Source organism: Oncorhynchus kisutch, linkage group LG18 (assembly GCF_002021735.2).
Source record: "Oncorhynchus kisutch isolate 150728-3 linkage group LG18, Okis_V2, whole genome shotgun sequence".
Taxonomy (NCBI): domain Eukaryota; kingdom Metazoa; phylum Chordata; class Actinopteri; order Salmoniformes; family Salmonidae; genus Oncorhynchus; species Oncorhynchus kisutch.
The window spans coordinates 32,870,122-32,890,824 of record NC_034191.2 but is presented as its reverse complement, the minus strand read 5'-3'; the positions used below and the strand labels follow the sequence as shown (position 1 = coordinate 32,890,824).

The following is a 20,703-nucleotide window of genomic DNA, read 5'->3' as shown; positions in this document are numbered from 1 at the left end:
AGGCCACTTGTTTTAGTCTTGCTGAACATTTCTGTCATTACAAAGACAACTCCTTTGGGGTTTCAGTGGTTCAAAATGGGTAACATTCTGCCACCCTATTTCTATGGTTATATCTTCAAGGGATGGTAAACAATGGTATGTAATATTGTGTGTTTGAGATATAACAAAGTGTATACCACATAAAACCCCAAAGAGATTGGGATGCTAAGTAGATGACTTGAATGACTGTCCATTATCCTCATGTCTTAGGGTATAGTATGTAGAAGCTGGTCAATTGAGCAAGAAAACATGTTTACGTGAATTTGTCTGTCAGTCTTCAGAGAACAGGTCATTAGTCCACTGTATCTCTCAATTCCCTTGAAAACAATTTAGAAACACCTACCTGTGAGACCAGAGAGGCTGAAACAACCACAGAGGTAGCCCTTGGTCGCTGTCTCGTCTCTCGTTACACCAATTGAAGGGTTAGTCCCAGGGAGGTGCAGAGTGTCATTAGGCTTAATTGCCTCCCTTCAGACTGGTCTGGTGTGAATGATGCAACAATGAGAAACTATAAACACACATTTTTGACCTGTGACCTGAGAGTGAAAATCATGATATGGTCAAGAATATGTACATTTAGGTTAGATCAAGTCCCGAGAAGCTATCTGCATAGAGAATAGAACATAGAGACAGTTTCAATCAATGTGTTGAACTGTGGCTTGAACTGTGTGTCGTTAAAAAGCTTTAGTGTCAAAACTGGCCAGATACCGTTCTTGAGATAAGGCATCTAGTTTCTCCAGGGTCACTGTGAGATATGTTTGACCCAAATCATCCAGTGAGGGTCATGATGTATTTGTAATACACATTGGTCAATGTATTCCATCCATCCTGTAAAAAGTATGAAAAAAAAGTTGTAGGGTGCCATTTGGGACACAACCCTTCCGTCATCCCCTCTGGGAGGGTAGGCTCTGAAAGTGTACTGTAGGCCTAGAAGGAAGGAGAAGAAAAAGGATAACATTGAGGAAAAAAGCTGCCACGACACTGATCGGCAAAGCACATAATTATATCTGGTAACAGATGCCGTATCTGCCAATTAAAAAAGTGATGTAGTTGGATGTGATCCAACACATTTTCACCAAAGCATCCTTACCAGAAGTCCACTGGCACGTTCTGATAATCAAAGTAACTAGATCACGTGTGGAAATGGGTCTGGACAAATGGCTCACAGTTTAGAGTGACTAGTTCCTGACATTGTGTTAGTGTGTTGAGAAGGGAAGTGCAGCCACAACCTTTAAAAAATAAAGAAGAATAATCCATTTAATAAGGACCTATTTCTTTCTCCAGTTTACAAACACACTGCTAGGTCCTAATTCCCATATATTGCATATTATGAGGCTACATGGACGTGAACGTTTTAGATACATTTTTATAATCAGCTACTTTGTCACATTCATCTCCCATCACTTTCGAGTTAACCACTTACGCCATCAGTCTGGGATAGCAGTGGTGGTAAATTATCGCTATTTGATAACACCACGAGAGACATTTGCCTTTGAGTTTTACAATGTATGAATCCAAACTTATGTTATATAATCCTTTACTTTCTTCTGTAAAAGTATATGGATTTGTGTGAAATGATCAAGCAAAATGTGGAATTTGATCATATATGCAAAAACGTGCCTTTTGAATGTTGTGTAACGTCACAGTAGCCTAGTCAAGGAAGCATCATGCAATACACACTCAGCGGACAGTTTATTAGGTACATACAGCTAGTGCCGGATCAGAAATTTAGATAGAGACGGGTAACAAAATAAACCTCTGGTGGCCAAGTTGACCTGTTTAACAAATATGATTGGATGGTGGCTCTACTATGTAAGGTCTATGATAGGTTGATTCATTATTCTGTTACCGGTTGCTCTTTAATTATTTGTTATCCTTGTCTTTTTTTTCCATATGTATTTTCTTAAAACTGCATTGTTGGTTAAGGGCTTGTAAGTAAACATTTCACTGTAAGGTCTACACCTATTGTATTCCGCATATGACAATTACAATTATATCAAATTATGTGCTCAGTTGGTCGTCCACAGCATAATGGCTAATTGTGCCAGGTCGGCCTAAGAGAAAAGCTATAGCAGCTAGCCATTTTAGACCCAGGTATAAACCTCGGTTTAAGCAAAAGTTTGTGAGTATGGTCCCACTGGTTTTAAATGGAGTGTACACCCATTTAAGTTAGACGGGCTGGATTGGCTGATTTTGCTTCGGTTTTTCTCACCCTCATTAAGAAATGTGAGATTTGTGTCTTGGAAGCGTGCTTAGATGTGGGTGTTTCTTGAATGTGTCTTGTACATGCAAAACAGTAACACAGTTATGGTATAGTCCCTCACCTGTCCAGATTATTTGAAAACAAGTCTAACCAGCTCTGCTAGGGCAAGTAAAATGGTCAGTGAGGTCTGTAACACCAGTTAATGTAATACATTTTCCAACGGTTGATGTAATAAACAAGTTTTCTATTTGTAATAACAGGTTCATGTAACAACTTGCCGATTTATATAATAAAATGTTGAACAGTTAACCTTTTCCGCTAAATGTAATAAGTTATCACATTAACCGTGATAAAAAATAATCATGTGACAACATACCAAAATCAATGTTACCCAGCTTGCAATGAGGAATTGGCCCAGAAGTGGCCCTCTTCTGGGGGGCCTGAACTGATCGAATCGGCCCGGAATTGGGTGTCGGACTCAGCCCGGAATCAAAATTAATGACTGCCCAGAATTGTCCCAAGTACATCGGGCCGTTTCTGTCTACCGGAATTCAGCCGACATCTTACCAAAATCCCCCCAGAAGCGACTCAATGCAAAATGTAAATAAATGTATACAAAATTACCCAATTTAGTCATTTAAAATATTACTATTATACATTTTATGCATAGAAATGATACCTATCCACCCCCCCAAAAAAATGGTGTCGGAGGAAACACCTGGTGACCGTGTCAGCGTGCATGCGCCTGGCCCGCCACAAGTGTCACTACAACGCGATTGGATAAGGACATCCCGGCCGGCCAAACCCTCCCCTAACTCAGACAATGCTGGGCCAATCTCCCGGTCAAAATACTACTTAAAACAGGAATCTTAAAATAATTTAATTTAAATGTTCATTGTATTTTTTTATCACAGAAACAATGAGCAAATATGGAAAAATAAAATGTTATATAAAGCAGCCCATGTAATCATCTGCCAGAGAGTAGCCCCAATCGGCCCGAGCCCCAAGTAATACATTTGGGCCAGATAACTCACACCGGAATCGGCCCGAGCTCAACCCCCGCATCCTAGCCATAAGTAATACTGCCTAAGGCGGCCCAGACTCGGGTCACATGACGTCGGCCGAGTGCCCTGACTAGTAGCTGGAATCGGCCCAGCTGGGTATGTACTACTTCCCTCAATTTGATGCACATACCACCACCCACTGCCAATTACAACAAACTCATGCACATCATATAGTAATACTCACTCACACAACCAATTATATATTTTGAGGAATAAAAAAAACTTTCTTTCACATTGAAAATGTTATTAGGTTGTGTAGATCTGTAGGAAAAACAAATCTAGTTTAATCCCTTTTATTTTAAGGCAGTAAAATGGGGGAAGGGGGAGGGTGTTCAACTCTTCTGCCTGCAGTTATGGAGCCCTGACCTGTTCACCGGATGTGCTACCTGTCCCAGACCTGCTGTTTTAAACTCTCTAGAGACAGCAGGAGCGGTAGAGATACTCTTAATGATCGGCTATGAAAAGCCAACTGACATTTACTCCTGAGGTGCTGACTTATTGCACCCTCAACAACTACTGTGATTATTATTTGACCATGCTGGTCATTTATGAGCATTTGAACATCTTGGCATTTTTCTGTTATAATCTCCACCCCTCATAGCCTGGTTCCTCTCTAGATTTCTTCCTAGTTTTTGGCCTTTCTAGGGTGTTTTTCCGAGCCACCGTGCTTCTACACCTGCATTGCTTGCTTTTTGGGGTTTTAGGCTGGGTTTCTGTACAGCACTTTGAGATATCAGCTGATGTAAGAAGGGCTATATAAATACATTTGATTTGGGTGTAGACCTTCTATAGGCAGTGTACATGTCTAAATTGTCATCAGTAAAGTAACTTTTGGATTACCCAAATTCAGTAACTTATTCTTGAATTACTTTCCTCAATGCAGCTGTTTTTATCTCAATATCAAATCATTTCTGGGTAACAATTAAGTACCTTACTGTGATTGTTTTAAATTAAAATGGTAAAAAATAAAATTGCTTCTCAGCAGAGTGCAATTTCTCAAGCAGTAATTTTGCTAGGACTGTCTGGGAGTGGTCTGAATTGGGAGGGGAAAACTGAAAACATTCTCTTATTTGCAGTGAGGTTTGGAACTCTTAACCAATTTAGCCCCTGGTGATGTCACAAGGCAGGCCAAAACTCCATCCCACCAAGAAACAGGCTGAAATTTCAGGCGGTCTTTTCAAACAGCTCTTACACTAAAAGGGCAAAATCATAATTTTAACAATATTATTCCAACCTCAGTGTGAAAATATATAAAACACAGGCAAATCATGTTTTTGACTGCACTAGGCCTTTAAAGACATCCTCTGGAATTTTTTAAACCTCCCGCTTTGGGCTGGATGTGTAAATGTGCACTTCATACATGCATAATCTATGGACAGAATTACCGCCTTACCTTAATTAGCCATGAAATCCATAGTTTGAATGTCACTATTTTACTGGAAGCTGTGCTGCGCCCTTATCCCGGCATTTCCCCCCCACATGGCCCAGCCACCTAGCAATTCCGGTTCTAGCTAAGGAGCTTCAGCCCCTCGCCATTTGAGTGAAAGACAGCAAGATGTGCACACACAGCAGATCAAGAGAGAGCAATGACGTGGGGCACATACAGTATTTGACATAGTACGCAATTTCTGGGGACCACTTTTGGCTTGTGAGCACTACTTTCAAAACTACTGGCTAAAAAGTATACAAAAAGTATAGAAGAATCTCTTTAAATGGCATGAAAAGACGACAAAAAGTATCCAAATGCATTTGGTGTGTTATCATAGTGGTCTCTGACTTCTGTTCAGAATTGCTCAAGTGATAAACATAACTTTAAATGCTGAATTGAATGTCATTGAGAAAACAGAAAGCTTTCATGTATTTTTCGCAAACGACACCATTCTGTATAAATCTGGCTCTTCTTTGGACACTGTGCTAACAAACCTCCAAACGAGCTTCAACACCATACAACACTCCTTCCGTGCATGCTCTTCAACCAATTGCTGCCCGCACCCTCCCGCCTGACTAGCATCACTACTCTGGGTGGTTCTGACCTAGAATATGTGGACAACTACAAATACCTAGGTGTCTGGTAAGACTGTAAACTCTCCTTCCAGACTCACATTAAGCATCTGCAATCCAAAATTAAATCTAATCGGCTTCCTATTTCGCAACAAAGCCTCCTTTACTCATGCTGCCAAACATACCCTCGTAAAACTGACTATCCTACCGATCCTTGACTTCGGCAATGTCATTTACAAAATAGCCTCCAACACTCTACTCAGCAAATTGGATGTAGTCTATCACAGCGCCATCCGTTTTGTCACCAAAGCCCCATATACTACCCACCACTGCAAACTGTATGCTCTTGTTGGCTGGCCCGCACTACATATTCATCGCCAAACCAACTGGCTCCAGGTCATCTATAAGTCTTTGCTAGGTAAAGGTCTGCCTTATCTCAGCTCACTGGTCACCATAGCAACACCCACCCATAGCACGCGCTCCAGCAGGTATATTTCACTGGTCATCCCCAAAGCAAACACTTCCTTCTGCCGCCTTTCCTTCCAGTTCTCTGCTGCCAATGACTGGAACGAATTGCAAAAATCACTGAAGCTGGAGTCTTATATCTCCCTCTCTAACTTTAAGCATCAGCTGTCAGAGCAGCTTACTGTACCTGTACACAACCAATCTGTACATAGCACACCCAACTACCTCATCCCAATATTATTACTTACCCTCTTGCAAACCAGTATCTCTACTTGCACATCATCATCTGCACATCTATCACTCCTGTGTTAATGCTAAATTGTAATTATTTTGTCACTATGGCCTATTTATTGCCTACCTCCCTACTCTTCTACATTTGCACACACTGTACATAGATTTTTCTATTGTGTTATTGACTGTACATTTGTTTGTGTAACTGTGTTGCTTTTGTCGCACTGCTTTGCTTTATCTTGGCCAGGTCGCAGTTGTAAATGAGAACTTGCTCTCAACTGGCCTACCAGGTTAAATTAAGGTGAAATAAAAAAAAACTCAAAAGTATGTGTAATGTTACTTATTCAAGTGTTTTTATTTATCAGACTACAGTTACTCCACAACCCTGCTCACAAGCACACAACCCTGCTCACAAGCACACATCGAATTGTACACACATGCACAGACAGACACCAAAAGTAATTTAATACTCATACATATAGTAGACATTAAAAAGTACATTGAAATGCACACACACAGGTAACTGTACTTGATTATATTGGCATTCATAAAACCTTTATGAAACTATTCATGACATACATTTTCTAAATAAAATCAGAACGTAACACAGAATAGAACCGATAACATAATAAATTGACAAGTTACCGTAACTTTTCTGCTTATTATGTCATCAGGGGGGTATTACGTTATCAGGGGAGTAGCAATTGTTTATGAATAACTTCAACCAATCATGTATTAAACTTACCAAAATCAATATTTCTATGTATTCTTTCCCTTATTTTGATGGACATGGAATAGTCCCAAAATTGCAAAACCCATCAATCTGGCACATCAGGCAGGCTCAAGTAAACACTCAAATTATTGGAAAGATTTCAAATACTATTTTAACCCAGATCTGGATGACGCAGAACTAAACCTAGTGAGTAACACCACCCAGCTCAATCCCACCAGATATTTCTACTATAAAAATTACGTGATAATAATATCAATACTGTAATGAAAACAGAACTTTTGTTTTAAATGACATGCGATTGATGCTGTATTAAATAGAGCCCGCACACGCATAAGCTCCACGAGGTACCTTTATTCACAAACAAATAATGTTTTGATCCTGAAAGGATCTTCATCGGGTATTAATTTGGTATGAAGGTTATTATGAATGATACTGCAATATTCATGAAGGGGTTATGAATGATTTTATGAAGGCAGGAGCCTTTACGTCAAGAGAGGGACAGTTCCTTAATGTTTTGGCTGTATAATACATTCAATGGCTACATTAAGGATCTGTCAGTCTCTCCCTCTGCCAGATCATAAACTAAGACCCACTGGCTGGCTGGCGAGACAAATTCAGACGCAAATAAACAGATAAAACTATTAAAATACAGTCCCCGGATTGACCTTTAAAATATGATTTATCAATTATTATGCATTAATTCAGTGTTTCATTGTAATACATGACTTGTATTTGAAACTGGATTAAATACAGTGCTACTGCTTTTTATCGAAATAATTAGCATACGATATACAGGCAAACTGTAAATGGCAGCAGTAAGCTAAATCTGTCAGTGTGTGTGTCGTTGTCCGTTTTCTCAGCAGTAGCTGAGAAAACATTCACACCAGCAGAACCAGAACTTTTAGAAAGTAAGTCGGTTAATTTCACACATTTAGCAGCGTCTACTTCAAGAGCCTTTTTCTGAGCCTAACTTTTTTGGCACCATCGTTCAGTTTTTTTACAATCCATGATCTGGGCTGACTGATGACAGAGTCAGAGTGGGTCTCTATGCTGATGCATGTTTGACATTTGAGAGTCCGCAGTTCAGCCATTCAGAAAACTGGACCATGTTGATCAGGTAAGTGCAAAAATCGTTTGCTGAACTACGGTGCTGCATGTAGCCTAGAGGTTAGAGGGGCGGGCCAACAACCAGGGGGTTGCTGGTTTGAATCCTTGGTCTAAATGGATTATATCTGGTGGATGTGAACTGGCAAATGGAGAGCTGTTGGCATTTTATCCTCGATGCCAACTCCTGCTGTTATGCGCAGGCCACAACCACAAAACAGTTCCAGGGTGTAATCTGTTTGTATCTCGGGGGAGCTAACACAAGTCTTCTGGTCTCACACAAGATAAAAATCCACATGCCAGTGTGGTTCACCAAATGACCAAACAGCCTCTGTGGCGCTTCTAGACCCATCTGAGGACAGACTAGATTTAACCCAGGTCTCTCTAAAACAGTCTACCACAAGGTCCCAAGCAAGGTTACTCATCATGATACACATTCTGTTGTGTGTATGGTGTCAGGGGTTAGTTACTGTGATAGCAACAATACAAGTTCCAGCTGAACAATGGCTAAGGCATTCAGCCGCATTGTAGCACATTTGACATTTAAAGGATTGAGCCAATAACTGCAGCGTTTACTTTGAATGCGATCTTTGCAACAAGGGTAACATTGCCTGTAAAAATGGTGCATAGACGAAATTGGGTGAAATCGTCTTGAATCCTGGCCTAAGTATTTCAGCAAAGTTCCATTCCACTGATGTCATGAATGGCTGAGCAACAGCTGTGTTTGTGAGACAAGTGCCCGGATGGTTAGAGCAACAACCAACGTCTTGCTCTATGACTCTCACAACCTACACAAGAGTCATTAGAAGCAGTGGTGGGAAAAGAACCCAATTGTCATACTTGTGTAAAAGTAAAGATACCTTAATAGAAAATTACTCAAGTAAAAGTTACCCAGTAAAATACTACTTAAGTATATTTAAAACCAAATAATTTTACTCAAGTATCAAAAGTATAAATAATTTCAAATTCCTTACATAAAGCAAACCAGATGGCATCATTTTCCAGTTATTTTATTTTACGGATAGCGAGGGGCATGCTCCAACACTCAGACATCATTTACAAACGAAGCATGCGTTTAGTGAGAATGACAGATCAGGGTCAGTAGGGATGTTCTTTTGATAAGTGTGTAAATTAGGCAATTTTCCTGTCCTGCTAAGCATTCAAAATGTAACGAGTACATTTGGGTGTCAGGGAAAATGTATGAAGTAAAAAGTACATCATTTTCTTTAGGAATGTAGTAAAGCAAAAGTTATCAAAAATATAAATAGTTGTCAAGCCCTGGTCTAAGTATTTTGTGTTTTTCTTCATGTATTGGGTCAGGCCAGGGTGTGGCATGGGGTTTTTGTATTGTGGTGTGTTTTGTCTTGGGGTTTTGGTGTGTATGTATTGGGATTGTAGCTAGTGGGGTTATCTAGCAAAGTCTATGGCTGTCTGGAGTGGTTCTCAATCAGAGGCAGGTGTTTATCGTTGTCTCTGATTGGGAACCATATTTAGGCAGCCATATTCTTTGAGTTTGTCGTGGGTGATTGTCCTTAGTGTCCTGAAGTCCTTGTTCTGTGTTAGTTTACACAAGTATAGGCTGTTTCAGTTTTCATTACGTTTATTGTTTTGTAGTGTTTGTGTTTAGTGTGTTTGTCATTAAACATGAATCATAAGATTCACACCTAGAAAACCGTAACAATAGTAAAGTAGAGACACCCCTAAACTATTTAAGTAGTACTTTCAAGTATTTTTACTTAAGTACTTTACACCACCAGTTAGAAGGTAAGGGATCATTCTACATAGAAGATCATAAGAAACCCCAGGACACAATGTCTATAATAAGCTCAGATAGTTGATGTCGCAAACTCCAAACTCCAGAGTTGTCACCGTCACTAATTACAGCATTCATATCAATAAAATTTATCGGGTTGATACTTTAATTGACATTTGTCAATAAACTCATGAAAGCAAATTTTGTTGTGTCCTACTTGTAACCTTGGTGGTCCCCCCCAGGACAAAAATAATAATTGTAAAACACTTCATTGTGAGGGTAAATATAGAGTGCCTTTGGAAAGTATTCAGATCCCTTTACTTGTTTACATTTTGCTACGTTACAGACTAAAATGGATTTAAGAAAAATTATCCTCCGCAACAAACAATAACCAATAATGACGAAGCGAAAACAGGTTGAGAAATGTTTAGCAATTGTATAAAATCATTTAAAAACGTATTTACATAAGTATTCAGACCCTTTGCTATGAGAATCGAAATTAGTGCATCCTGTTTCCATTGGTCACCCTTGATGTTTATTCAACTTGATTGGAGTCCACCTGTGGTAAATTAAATTGAGTGGACATGATTGGGAAAGACACATACCCATCTATATAAAAGGTTACACAGTTGACAGTGCATGTCAGAGCAAAAACCATGCCATGAGGTCAAAGGAATTGTCCGTAGAGCCCCGAGACATGATTGTGTCTAGGCACAGATCTGAGAAAGGATACCAAGAAATGTCTGCAGCATTGAAGGTCCCCAAGAACACAGTGGCCTCCATTATTTAATGGAAGAAGTTTGGAACAACCAAGACTCTTCCTAGAGCTGGCCGCCGGGCAAACCTTAGCAATCGGGGACAAGGGCCTTGGTCAGAGAGGTGACCAAGAACCCGATGGTTGACCCTGACAGAGCTCCAGAGTTTCTCTGTGGAGATGGGAGAACCTTCCAGAAGGACAACCATCTCTGCAGCACTCCACCAAGCAGGCCTTTATGGTAGAGTGGCCCGACGGAAGCCATTCCTCAGTAAAAGGCACATGACAGCCCTCTTGGAGTTTGCCAAAAGGCACCTATAGACTCTCAGACCATGAGAAACAAGATTCTCTGGTCTGATGAAATCAAGATTGAGCTCTTTGGCCTAAATGTCAAGCATCACATCTGGAGGAAACTGGGACCATCCCTAGGGTGAAGCATGGTGGAGGCAGCATCATGCTGTGGAGGGTTTTTACAACGTCAGGGACTGGGAGACTAGTCAGGATCGAGGCAAAGATGAACGAAGCAAAGTAGCGAGAGAGATCCTTGATGAAAACCTGCTCCAGACTATTCAGGACATCCGACTGGGGTGAATATTCACCAGGACAACAATCCTAAGCACACAGCCAAGACAACGCAGGAGTGGCTTCGGGACAAGTCTCTGAATGTCCTTGAGTGGCCCAGCCAGAGCCTGGACTTGAACAGCTCTGGAGAGACCTAAAAATTGCTGTGCAGCGACAGTCCCCATCCAACCTGACAGAGCTTGAGAGCATCTGCAGAGAAGAATGAGAGAAACTCCCCAAATACAGGTGTGCCAAGCTTGTAGAGTCATACACAATAAGACTCAAGGCTGCCAAAGGTGCTTCAACAAAGTACTGAGTAAAGAGTCAGAATACTTATGTAAATGTGATATTGCTGTAGTTTTTTTGTATTATAAATTAGCAAACATTTTGAAAAAACAGTTTTTGGTTTGACATGCTGATTTTTGCTGGGGTCTCGGGATTGATAGGGTTAACCAGTGTTACACACCTTCAAATGGGGGGGGGGGGGAATTAGATAAAACAGTAAATATGTATGAAAATACCCTCAAATAAAAAGGTGACAGTCTGTACTGTCGCCTCATATAAAACATTTGATCTCAAATCCAAATGCTGGAGTATAGATCCCAATTAAACGTTTTAGCTTCACTGTCCAAATAAATACATAGGGGAGCGTACATCTATACATATACACACACACACACACACACACACACCTCCATAGAATGACACATTAGAACTTCAATATGATCCAATTATTTTCTAAATAGATTCTAATATAATAGGATCTCTGTGCACGTCTCTGTCTGGGAACGTGAAGGGTGAAGTGAGCACTAATACAGTCCCCCTCGTGGATTTAAAAGGAACGGACTGGTGTAATAAATATGCTGGAAAGACCTTCCAGACTTGTTAACACAAATCAAATGGTTTTAAATGCATGAGGGGGAGTGCACACTTCTGGAGAAGGGTAGAGAATCAGAAGGCCGCCATAGATGTTCTACACCACACACTTGTCATTTTGTTACCACCAAGTGAAGATGAGTTTGTACAGGAAGCCATCATTGGTCTTGAACAAAAAGCCTCTGTCAGAGCTGTGAGGCTCGTATCTCACTTTGTATCCCCTGGCCTCTACATCCATCTTGATGCAGTCCAACAGGTCAATGGCAGTCGGAGGGGCCTGTAGCGACACAAACACACACAATGAGAGAAACATAACTCAAGGTTACTTGTGTAACCCATGTTCTCTGAGAATATGAGTGAGAATGATGTCTCACTATGGGATTCACTGGATAGGCGGATCGCTACGGCAGAACCAATCACACAACGTTGGGTTGTGTGACTTGACAGGTTGAATGGCGAATGAGGTGTCCCTCCCTCTTTATAAGGCGCCACTCTCCCCACACTCTGATCAATCTCAAGCATGCCTCTTCTTCACTGCACTCGTCTCACTGCATTTCCCTGCTCGCACATCTCACCAATATTCTCAGAGAACCGGGGTTAAGCAATTAACCTGGAGTTAGCTTTCAAATACTTGATTCAATGTCTCACTATGGGCTATGCCCAACTCCTGTATCACGGTCCGACATGATCAATCCTCAGGATCCGACACTGAGGGCAGTATGCGCCAAAGAAAGGTGCAGTGACATCCAGTCGGTAAAACCTCAAATGTATGTGGGGTCGCCAGTATAACAGCCTCCACTATCCAATGGGATAGCCAATTCTCAAAAACACACCACTAGTTCCATACAGTGTAGAAGAGACACTGGCACTCTGGATAGTCTCATTGACTCGGAGTGGAAAGCTTGTTGCATTCAGATTCATCCTCTCATGGGCCAGGCCCAGAGGGCAATGGTTCCTGGGGCAGGGTGGAAAATCTTGTTCGCTTGGGCCAAAAGATCACTGGGTAATGGTAGCTGCCAGAGCTGGCTGTAAAGCAGGAGGGTGATCTCTGGCATCAGATGACCTGACCTCCACAATCCCCCGAGCTCAACCAAATTGAGACGGTGTGGGATGAGTCAGATCGCCGAGTGAAGGAAAAGCAGCCAACAAGTGCTCAGCATATGTGGGAACTCCTTCAAGAATGTTAGAAAAGCATTCCAGGTGACTACCTCATGAAGCTGGTTGAGAAAATGCCAAGAGCATGCAAAACTTTCATCAAGGCAAAGGGTGGCTACTTATTTGGTTACTACATGATTCCATGTGTTATTTCATAGTTTTGATGTCTTCACTATTATTCTACAATGTGGAAAATAGTAGGTTAGTCGACCCGTCTTAGGGAGGTTAAGAGGGCGGAACATTGCTGCGGCAAAAGACTGTTTACCCCCAGGGTTACCCTGGTTCAAGTTTCGAACCTGGGTATTGGCAGTCTGCTGTGTTGCCAGGGGCTTTGGTCCTTCAAAACCAGCTTGTTGCCCCATCTCAGCTGTGAGGCTGGGAAGGATAGTTGCAGGAACCAACAGGCGGCCCAGGTCTGCCAGATGTCGTCGCCTTCTTTCATACAAAATGTTACACTTCTGACACACGGCAGCGGGACCAAACCACTCCTTGCGTGTTACCGGTGTATCGAGTAGGCCCACTTTTTATTTGTCTGTCAAGCTGGACAAGCTTAACCAAAGTGCCCTCGCTCTCACCACTCATGGTACAACCACAGCCTTAAAATGTCCAAATTCATTTTTTTCCCCACCTCCTCCAGTAACTTTTTGCTGGTAAGCTATCAATAAAGAGGTCACATTGAGTGCTCGGACTGAGGCTTTGTACGTCTTCTGAAGAATGGAGGCAGATTAGCCCTCCTTTCCAGAGAGGGAGGTACTGGCGGTGTTAGTAACACAGGTCCATCATCTCTCTGAGGCACGCTAGTCGAACATCTCATTCCAAAATCATGGGCATTATTATGAAGTTGGTTTGCTGCTATAAGAGTTTCCAATCTTCTGGGAAGGCTTTTCACTAGATGTTGGGATATTGTGGCGGGGACTTGCTTCTATTCAGCCACAGGAGCATTAGTGAGGTTGGGCGATTAGGCCTGGCTCACAGTCAACATTCCAAAGGGTGTTCAATGGATGAGGTCAGGACCCTGTGCAGGCCAGTCAAGTTCTTCCACATCGATCTCGACAAACCATTTCTGTACGGACCTCGCTTTGTGCACAGGGGCATTGTCATGCTGAAACAGGAAAGGCCCTTCTCCAAACAGTTGCCAAAGTAGGAAGCACAGAATAGTTTACAATGTAATTGTATACTGTAGCGTTAAGATTTCCCTTCACCGGAACTAAGGGGCCTAGCCGAACCATGAAAAACAGCCCCAAACCATTATTCCTCCTCCACCTAACTTTACAGTTGGCACTATGCATTGGGGCAGGTAACGTTCTCTTGGCATCCGCCAAACCCAAATTCGACCGTCGGAATGCCAGATGGTGAAGCGTGATTGGGGCGGCAAGGGTAGCCTAGTGGTTAGAGCGTTGGACTAGGAAGGTTGCAAGTTCAAACCCCCGAGCTGACAAGGTACAAATCTGTCGTTCTGCCCCTGAACAGGCAGTTAACCTACTGTTCCTAGGCCGTCATTGAAAATAAGAATTTGTTCTTAACGGACTTGCCTAGTTAAATAAAAAGGTAAAATAAAAATCGCTCCAGTCCAATGGCTTGTGTGCAGTCTTAGGCTTGTGTGCGGCTGCTCGGCCAGGAATCCCATTTCATGAAGCTCCCGACTTACAGTCCTTGTGCTGACGTTGCTTCCAGAGGCAGTTTGGAACTTGGTAGTGAGTGTTACAACAGAGGACAGACTATTTTTACGTGCTACGAGCTTCAGCACTCGGCGGTTCCGTTGTGAGAGATTGTGTGTCCTACCACTTCATGGCTGAGCTGTTGTTACACTAAGAAGTTTCCACTTCACAATAACAGCACTTGCAGTTGACCCAAGCAGCTCTAGCATTTTACAAACTAAGGATGCCACGTTGAAAGTCACTAAGCTCTTCAGTAAGGCCATTCTACAGCCAATGTTTGTCTATGGAGATTGCATGGCGGTGTGAACATTTTATACACCTGTCAGCAACGGGTGTGGCCGAGTTCCCTAATTTGAAGGGGTTTCCACATACATATATAGCATAGTTCACTAAGGCGGTTTACCATGCCATTTTTTGTTGTTGTTGTTCCAGTCTATTTAACTGAGTTGCTATTGCATTGGTGTCTATGATCTACTTAGTTCATTGAACCAGAATAAATAAATACAATTGTGGGGTGTCTCGCTTCCTCTTCAGTCTCTGGACCTGTATCTCAGCCCCTTTCATGTGTTCCAACATTTCTTTCTACAAAAAAAGTGCATTTTTTGCAAGATGCATTAATTAATTAAGGCTACATGAGTGTAGACCCAATGACAATCTGAATCCATAACCTCGCCACAAATGGGGTCGGGGTTGTGTGGAGCTGAAGCTCATCCTCGGCCGGTGGATTTGCAGTGAAGAGTTGGTGACAGAGGCACGATTGAGCCTCCTCCTCAAACCCGCCCTAGTCAGCGTTTTGCAGTGCTCACAGTACTTGGGGTCGTCGAGTGCTGCCTGAGCATGTTCCCTTCCAAGCAGTTGAAGCACAAAAAAGTGAAAATCCTTTCTCGCAATTATGGAACTGTAAGCGCAAGAACGTGGTGGTTCCAGTGATTAGCTTGTTAGAAGCCTTACAGCTAATGGCTAGTTAGCATAGTATGAACGCTATAGCCACGAGGCTAGTAAGGCATTAGCTAGCTAGCAGCTACCTTGCGTGGCTAAGGTGCGCTTTAGCTAGCACAGTGCTAGCCAAAGGGAACCGCGTGGGCACGGTTTTTGACTTCAGGCTGATAGTCTCCCACGACAGTAGAGCCACAAGACTAAAGCGTCTGTATAAGCTAATTAGCACAAACGAGTGAACGTAGGTTAAAATAAACGAGAAGGGAGCTAGTAACACTGCCGCTGTGCAAGTATGAATGCTAGTGTGGTTAGCTTGCTTTCCAGCGAGCTGACCAAGTTAGCTTATGTTTTGCAGCGTGGGCTAACCAGGTCTCGATAGCTAGCCGTGTAACACGTTATATGACTGGTTCTTCCGTAGTGATCCTCCTATCCAGCAAATCCCATCGTGGGACATCGAAACGAGTATTTAAAAAGAGAAACCCCAGCACCATTTAAAGAGGAACTGTCACGAAAAAAACTACTTTTCCAGTTGAAAGTGCCTTTGTGGCATCAGTAGTAGTCATATACATAAACTATTAAGTACAGGTACACACACTGAAACACAAGTACAGTTACACACCTTCCACGGTCCGAACCGCACCACTTCCTGTTCCTCCAGGTTGTTGACGGCATGGTCATAGCGACCCAGGTCCTCCTCGGTCCTCAGAACACAAACGATGACAGCAGAGTGACGGGCTGCGATGGCTTCTGCTCGGGCCACTCTCACCAACACCTGGTAGTCGTATAACAGTGACCAAAAATAATATCTCATATGAATTGATGTCAGTTATTTGACAGGGACGATGTAGAGGCAGTCTTTGTATTTTTTTTAAGGAGTGGGTCAGTCCCACTCCATTCACATTTGTTGTGTTTACTGGACAGGATAGATAGAGTAGATGGGCGCAGAGAGAGTGCTAGAGCACTGGGTCGGATTCAAACTCATACTCGCCACAATAGTTCAATACATGTAATCCAGAGACAGGGGCTTAGGCTGCTGGATCACCCCAGGCATTAGGTATTGTTATTATATCGTTAGGTATTGTTATTGTACCTCCAGGTTCTCCAAATAGTTGGGGACCCTGGAGATGAACTGCTGCCTCCCCACTGTTTCGCCAAACAGCTGGGCTGAGTCCTGCAGCTGCTTCACCAAGGTTCTGACGTCATAGTGGAGCGCCTCCTGGTAAACCTGTTACACACAACCACACGTTCATATTATGAAGTTTCGTAACTACTGGGGGGCAAAAGATCTCAGGGACGATGACAATGCATGATGGGCTACCTCATTGGTTCAGGGTTCCAACATATGGGCTAGTGTGTGTGTTTGTCACAAACCTCCAGAACACTCTCTGTGGGCAGGCGCTGGGTGCGTAGGAACTGAAGAATGGCTCCGAAGTGCGTCCCGTCGCGGTCGATGAAGTAGCGTCCCTTGGCGTCAGTGGGCAGTTTGGATTGCTGACCACTACTGAACATGAAGGCCAGCTGGGAGTCAGGGTGTTTACGCAGCGTAGACAGAGATGTGGTGAACACATGACCACCCACATTCAGCTGCACTACAGAACAACTCTGGGGACAGGGAGACTGCTAAGGTTAGGTACAGGGAGGGATATAGGTTAGGGTTAGAAACTGTTAGGGAACGGGCTAGGAACGGAGTATGGTCAAGGCCCACTTCACATCAATGAAGCACAAATAAACATTCAATTCATTGTTTCAAATAATATATTTCATTATGTGATGAAAGAGGTAGGGACACCGCCTACATAACAATGTGGCAATCAGTCAGCAGGTCCATTTCTAAGCTATTTGTCTCAAGAGGTGGACTGACTCAGTGTGAGATAAGGAATCGTCCAACTGCTACACGGTAGATAAATACTGTCGTCTCAAGGATGTGCCTACCTGCCTGGTCAGCAGAGCAGCAACACCCTCCACCCTTGTCAGTATGAGAGCCAAGAACTTATAGTTCTTAGAGTAGGAGTGCTACTCTAGTAGGAGTACTACTCTAGGAACATGTCCCCCGTATAATCATATTAATTATGATATAAAAGGCAAAACTGTTCCTGGAGCAGCACTCCTACTTTGAAACGCTTCGTGAATTACTGGCCCAGATTTGCGTGAGATCGTAACAGTGTAGAATACACATGTCATCATAAGGCTACTATTTTAGAACAAACTCGTAAATCGGTGACAAAGCAGACTGTATTCATTACCTTGAAAGAGAGAACATTTTGGCGACTTTATACCGTCTCAGGCTGAAGGTAATCGAAAAGCTGAAGAAGTTAACAAATAAACAACTTCCTCCAAACATTCCAGATGCTTGTACTGAATGACTAGTTCACAATGAACACTTTTTCCTTACCTGTAGCCCCGGAGAAGACTGTTTGCCCGGCGATCTGGAGTCTGGAAGACTCATTTTCTTTCCTCACTGTTGTGGGAAATGTTTTGGATGATGTCAACACGTCTCGCTCGAACAAGCTCGAGGAACAGCAAGTGAGGGGATTCGATTAAGATGGCCCGGTTCACCATGTAGGAGGAGTTTAATGCACGTGAAAAGTGATTGCATTTTGTAACGAGGCTGCCTCCGGGGCATGAGCCGGGTTTCCCGGCGTAATGATATTTATTTAACTAGGTAAGTCAGTTAAGAACAAATTCGTATTTACAATGACGGCCTACCAAAAGGCAAAAGGCCTCCTACGGTGACGGGGGCTGGGATTAAATACACATTTTGGACAAAACACACATCATGACAAGATAGACCTAAAACAGCATAGCATGGCAGCAACACATGACATGGTAGCAACACAAAACATGGTACAAACATTATTGGACACAGACAACAGCACAAGGGGCATGATGCCAAGCACGTGTGTTAATGATGTAGGATCGGGCGGTATGATTGCTGTTCAATTTGAGAAGAGCGCTCATTCCTCTGCCTGGTTATGTCTCGGGCTATAGCCCGGTAATCGAACAACCTCAGTTGCGCCTAGATGTTTCTGTGGGCGTGGTCAAATACGGAGTTTCAGGCATCACTATTTCTGTGGTCTCGGCGTCTCCCAGGCAAGGCTCTGGGCGGGTGTGCGTGACGGTTTGTACTGAATTACATGTTTTTCCTCAACGGTGCGCAGTTCTTCAGGGAAAGTACCCTGGACACAAATATAAACGTTGATCCCATGTTTCAAAGCTAATTTTATTGGTCACACACGTTTTTAACACGTTATTGCGGGTGTATCGATATGTTTGTGTTCCTAGCTCCAACAGTGCAGTAGTATCTAACAATTCACAACAATACACAAAGTAAAATAATGAAGAAATATACAAATATCAAGACGATCAATGTCGGAGTGGCATTGACTAGGGTACAGTATAAACATGAAATTACTAAAACAGTATGTAAACATTAAAGTGACCAGTGATCCCATGACTATGTACATAGGGTTGAGTAACCAGGTGGTAGCCAGCTAATGACAGTGACTAAGGGTAGGGTACTGGGTGGAGGCTGGCTATTTAACAGTCTGGTCTCCCTGAGATTGAAAAACAGCTTCTCAGTCCCAGCTTTGATGCACTCGAACAAGCCATGGCTTGGCTGGTTAATGTCCTTTTTGGCCTTCCTGTAACATCAGGTGCTGTAGGTGTCCTGTAGGGCAGGCAATGTGCCCCCCAGTGATGCATTGTGCAGACCGCACCACACTCTGGAAAGCACTGCAGTTGCCAGTACCAGGTGGTGTGCAGCCTGACAGGATGCTCTCAATGGTGCATCTGCAAAAGTTTGAGGGTCTTAGAACCAAGCCACATTTCTTCAGCCTGGTGAGGTTGAAAAGGATCCATTGGACCTTCTTCACCACACGGTCTGTGGGTGGACCATTTCAATTTGTCAGTGGTGTACGCCATTGCACACCAAAATCACGATCCCACACATTTTCCACAGAAAAAGAATACCTCTCAAATTTGTTTAGTCGTTAGTGAGCATTTCTCTTTTGCCAAGGTAATCCACCCACCTGACAGGTGTAGCATATCAATCTAAATTAATTAAACTTGTGCTGTGAACAATAAAAGGCCACAACAATGTGTAGTTGTCACAACACAATGCCAGATGTAGCAAATTGAAGGTGCATGCAATTGGCATGCTGACTCCAGGAACGTCAGAGAATTGAATTTTAGTTTCTTTCCAAAAAACATTGGAGGTTTTAGAAAATTTGGCAGTACATCTACCTGTCCTCACAATAGCAGACCATGTATATGACAGTGGGCAGAGCTGGGTGGGTCATCAGTGAAATGGGACACACCTGGGCTCAGGTGTCACAGGGATAAATACACCTGTCATACATCGAGGAGACTCTCCATGTAAACACGGTTGGATGTTGGTTGTGGCTTGTTCTTGTTTCGGCACCTCAACACCATATATGAACGCATCCACTCACTTACATTGTTTATAGTAACAGTAGGCATAAGCTACAATGAAAACAATTTCATTTTATCAATGGCAATGTGAATGCAGATGCCACGATGAGATGCTGAGGCCATTTTTTTTAAGGTATCTGACCAACCGATGCATATCGGTTTTCCCAGTCGTGAAATCCATAGATTAGGGCATACTGAATGCATTTCAATTAACCGATTTCCTCGTATGAACTGTAACTCAAGTCAAATCTTTGAAACTGTTGCAGCTTGCATTTATATTTTTGTTCAGTATTAAAATAAGCTACTAGCAACAAGTAAATAACCGCAACACGAGTGTGGAAAGGCCAGTATATGATTTGATATCAGGGTTAATTACCATACTTGTTGAATGTCCTATAGCGGCAGGGTAGCCTAGTGGTTAAGAGCGTTGTACTAGTAACCGGAAGGTTGTAAGTTCAAACCCCCGAGCTGACAAGGTACAAATCTGTCGTTCTGCCCCTGAACAGGCAGTTAACCCACTGTTCCTAGGCCGTCGTTGAAAATAAGAATTGGTTCTTAACAGACTTGCCTAGTTAAATAAAGGTAAAGGAAAAAAGGAATTACTATGCATGACAGCGAGTTTTAGATCATGACCATGGGCTAAAACAGGCATCGTTTATGAACAAGTTTTAGGTCCTTTGTTGGTACTGACAGTTATGAAGAGTTAGGTTTTTTTTTGTATTGGGGTAGCTTTTCCTTA

The 20,703-nt window shown here is 42.7% G+C and overlaps 1 protein-coding gene across 1 annotated transcript; it reads right to left on the bottom strand.

The window, feature by feature from the left end:
- Window positions 1-6,328: 6,328 nt before the first annotated feature.
- On the bottom strand, window positions 6,329-18,125 carry kctd14 (potassium channel tetramerization domain containing 14). The gene is made up of 5 exons (XM_020508623.2): window positions 17,926-18,125; window positions 16,905-17,135; window positions 16,624-16,758; window positions 16,153-16,305; window positions 6,329-12,061 (listed from the first exon to the last, which is right to left on the bottom strand). Exons 1-5 carry the CDS (start codon window positions 17,977-17,979, stop codon window positions 11,906-11,908), a joined length of 729 nt encoding a protein of 242 aa, XP_020364212.1. The 5' UTR covers window positions 17,980-18,125; the 3' UTR covers window positions 6,329-11,905.
- Window positions 18,126-20,703: the final 2,578 nt, after the last annotated feature.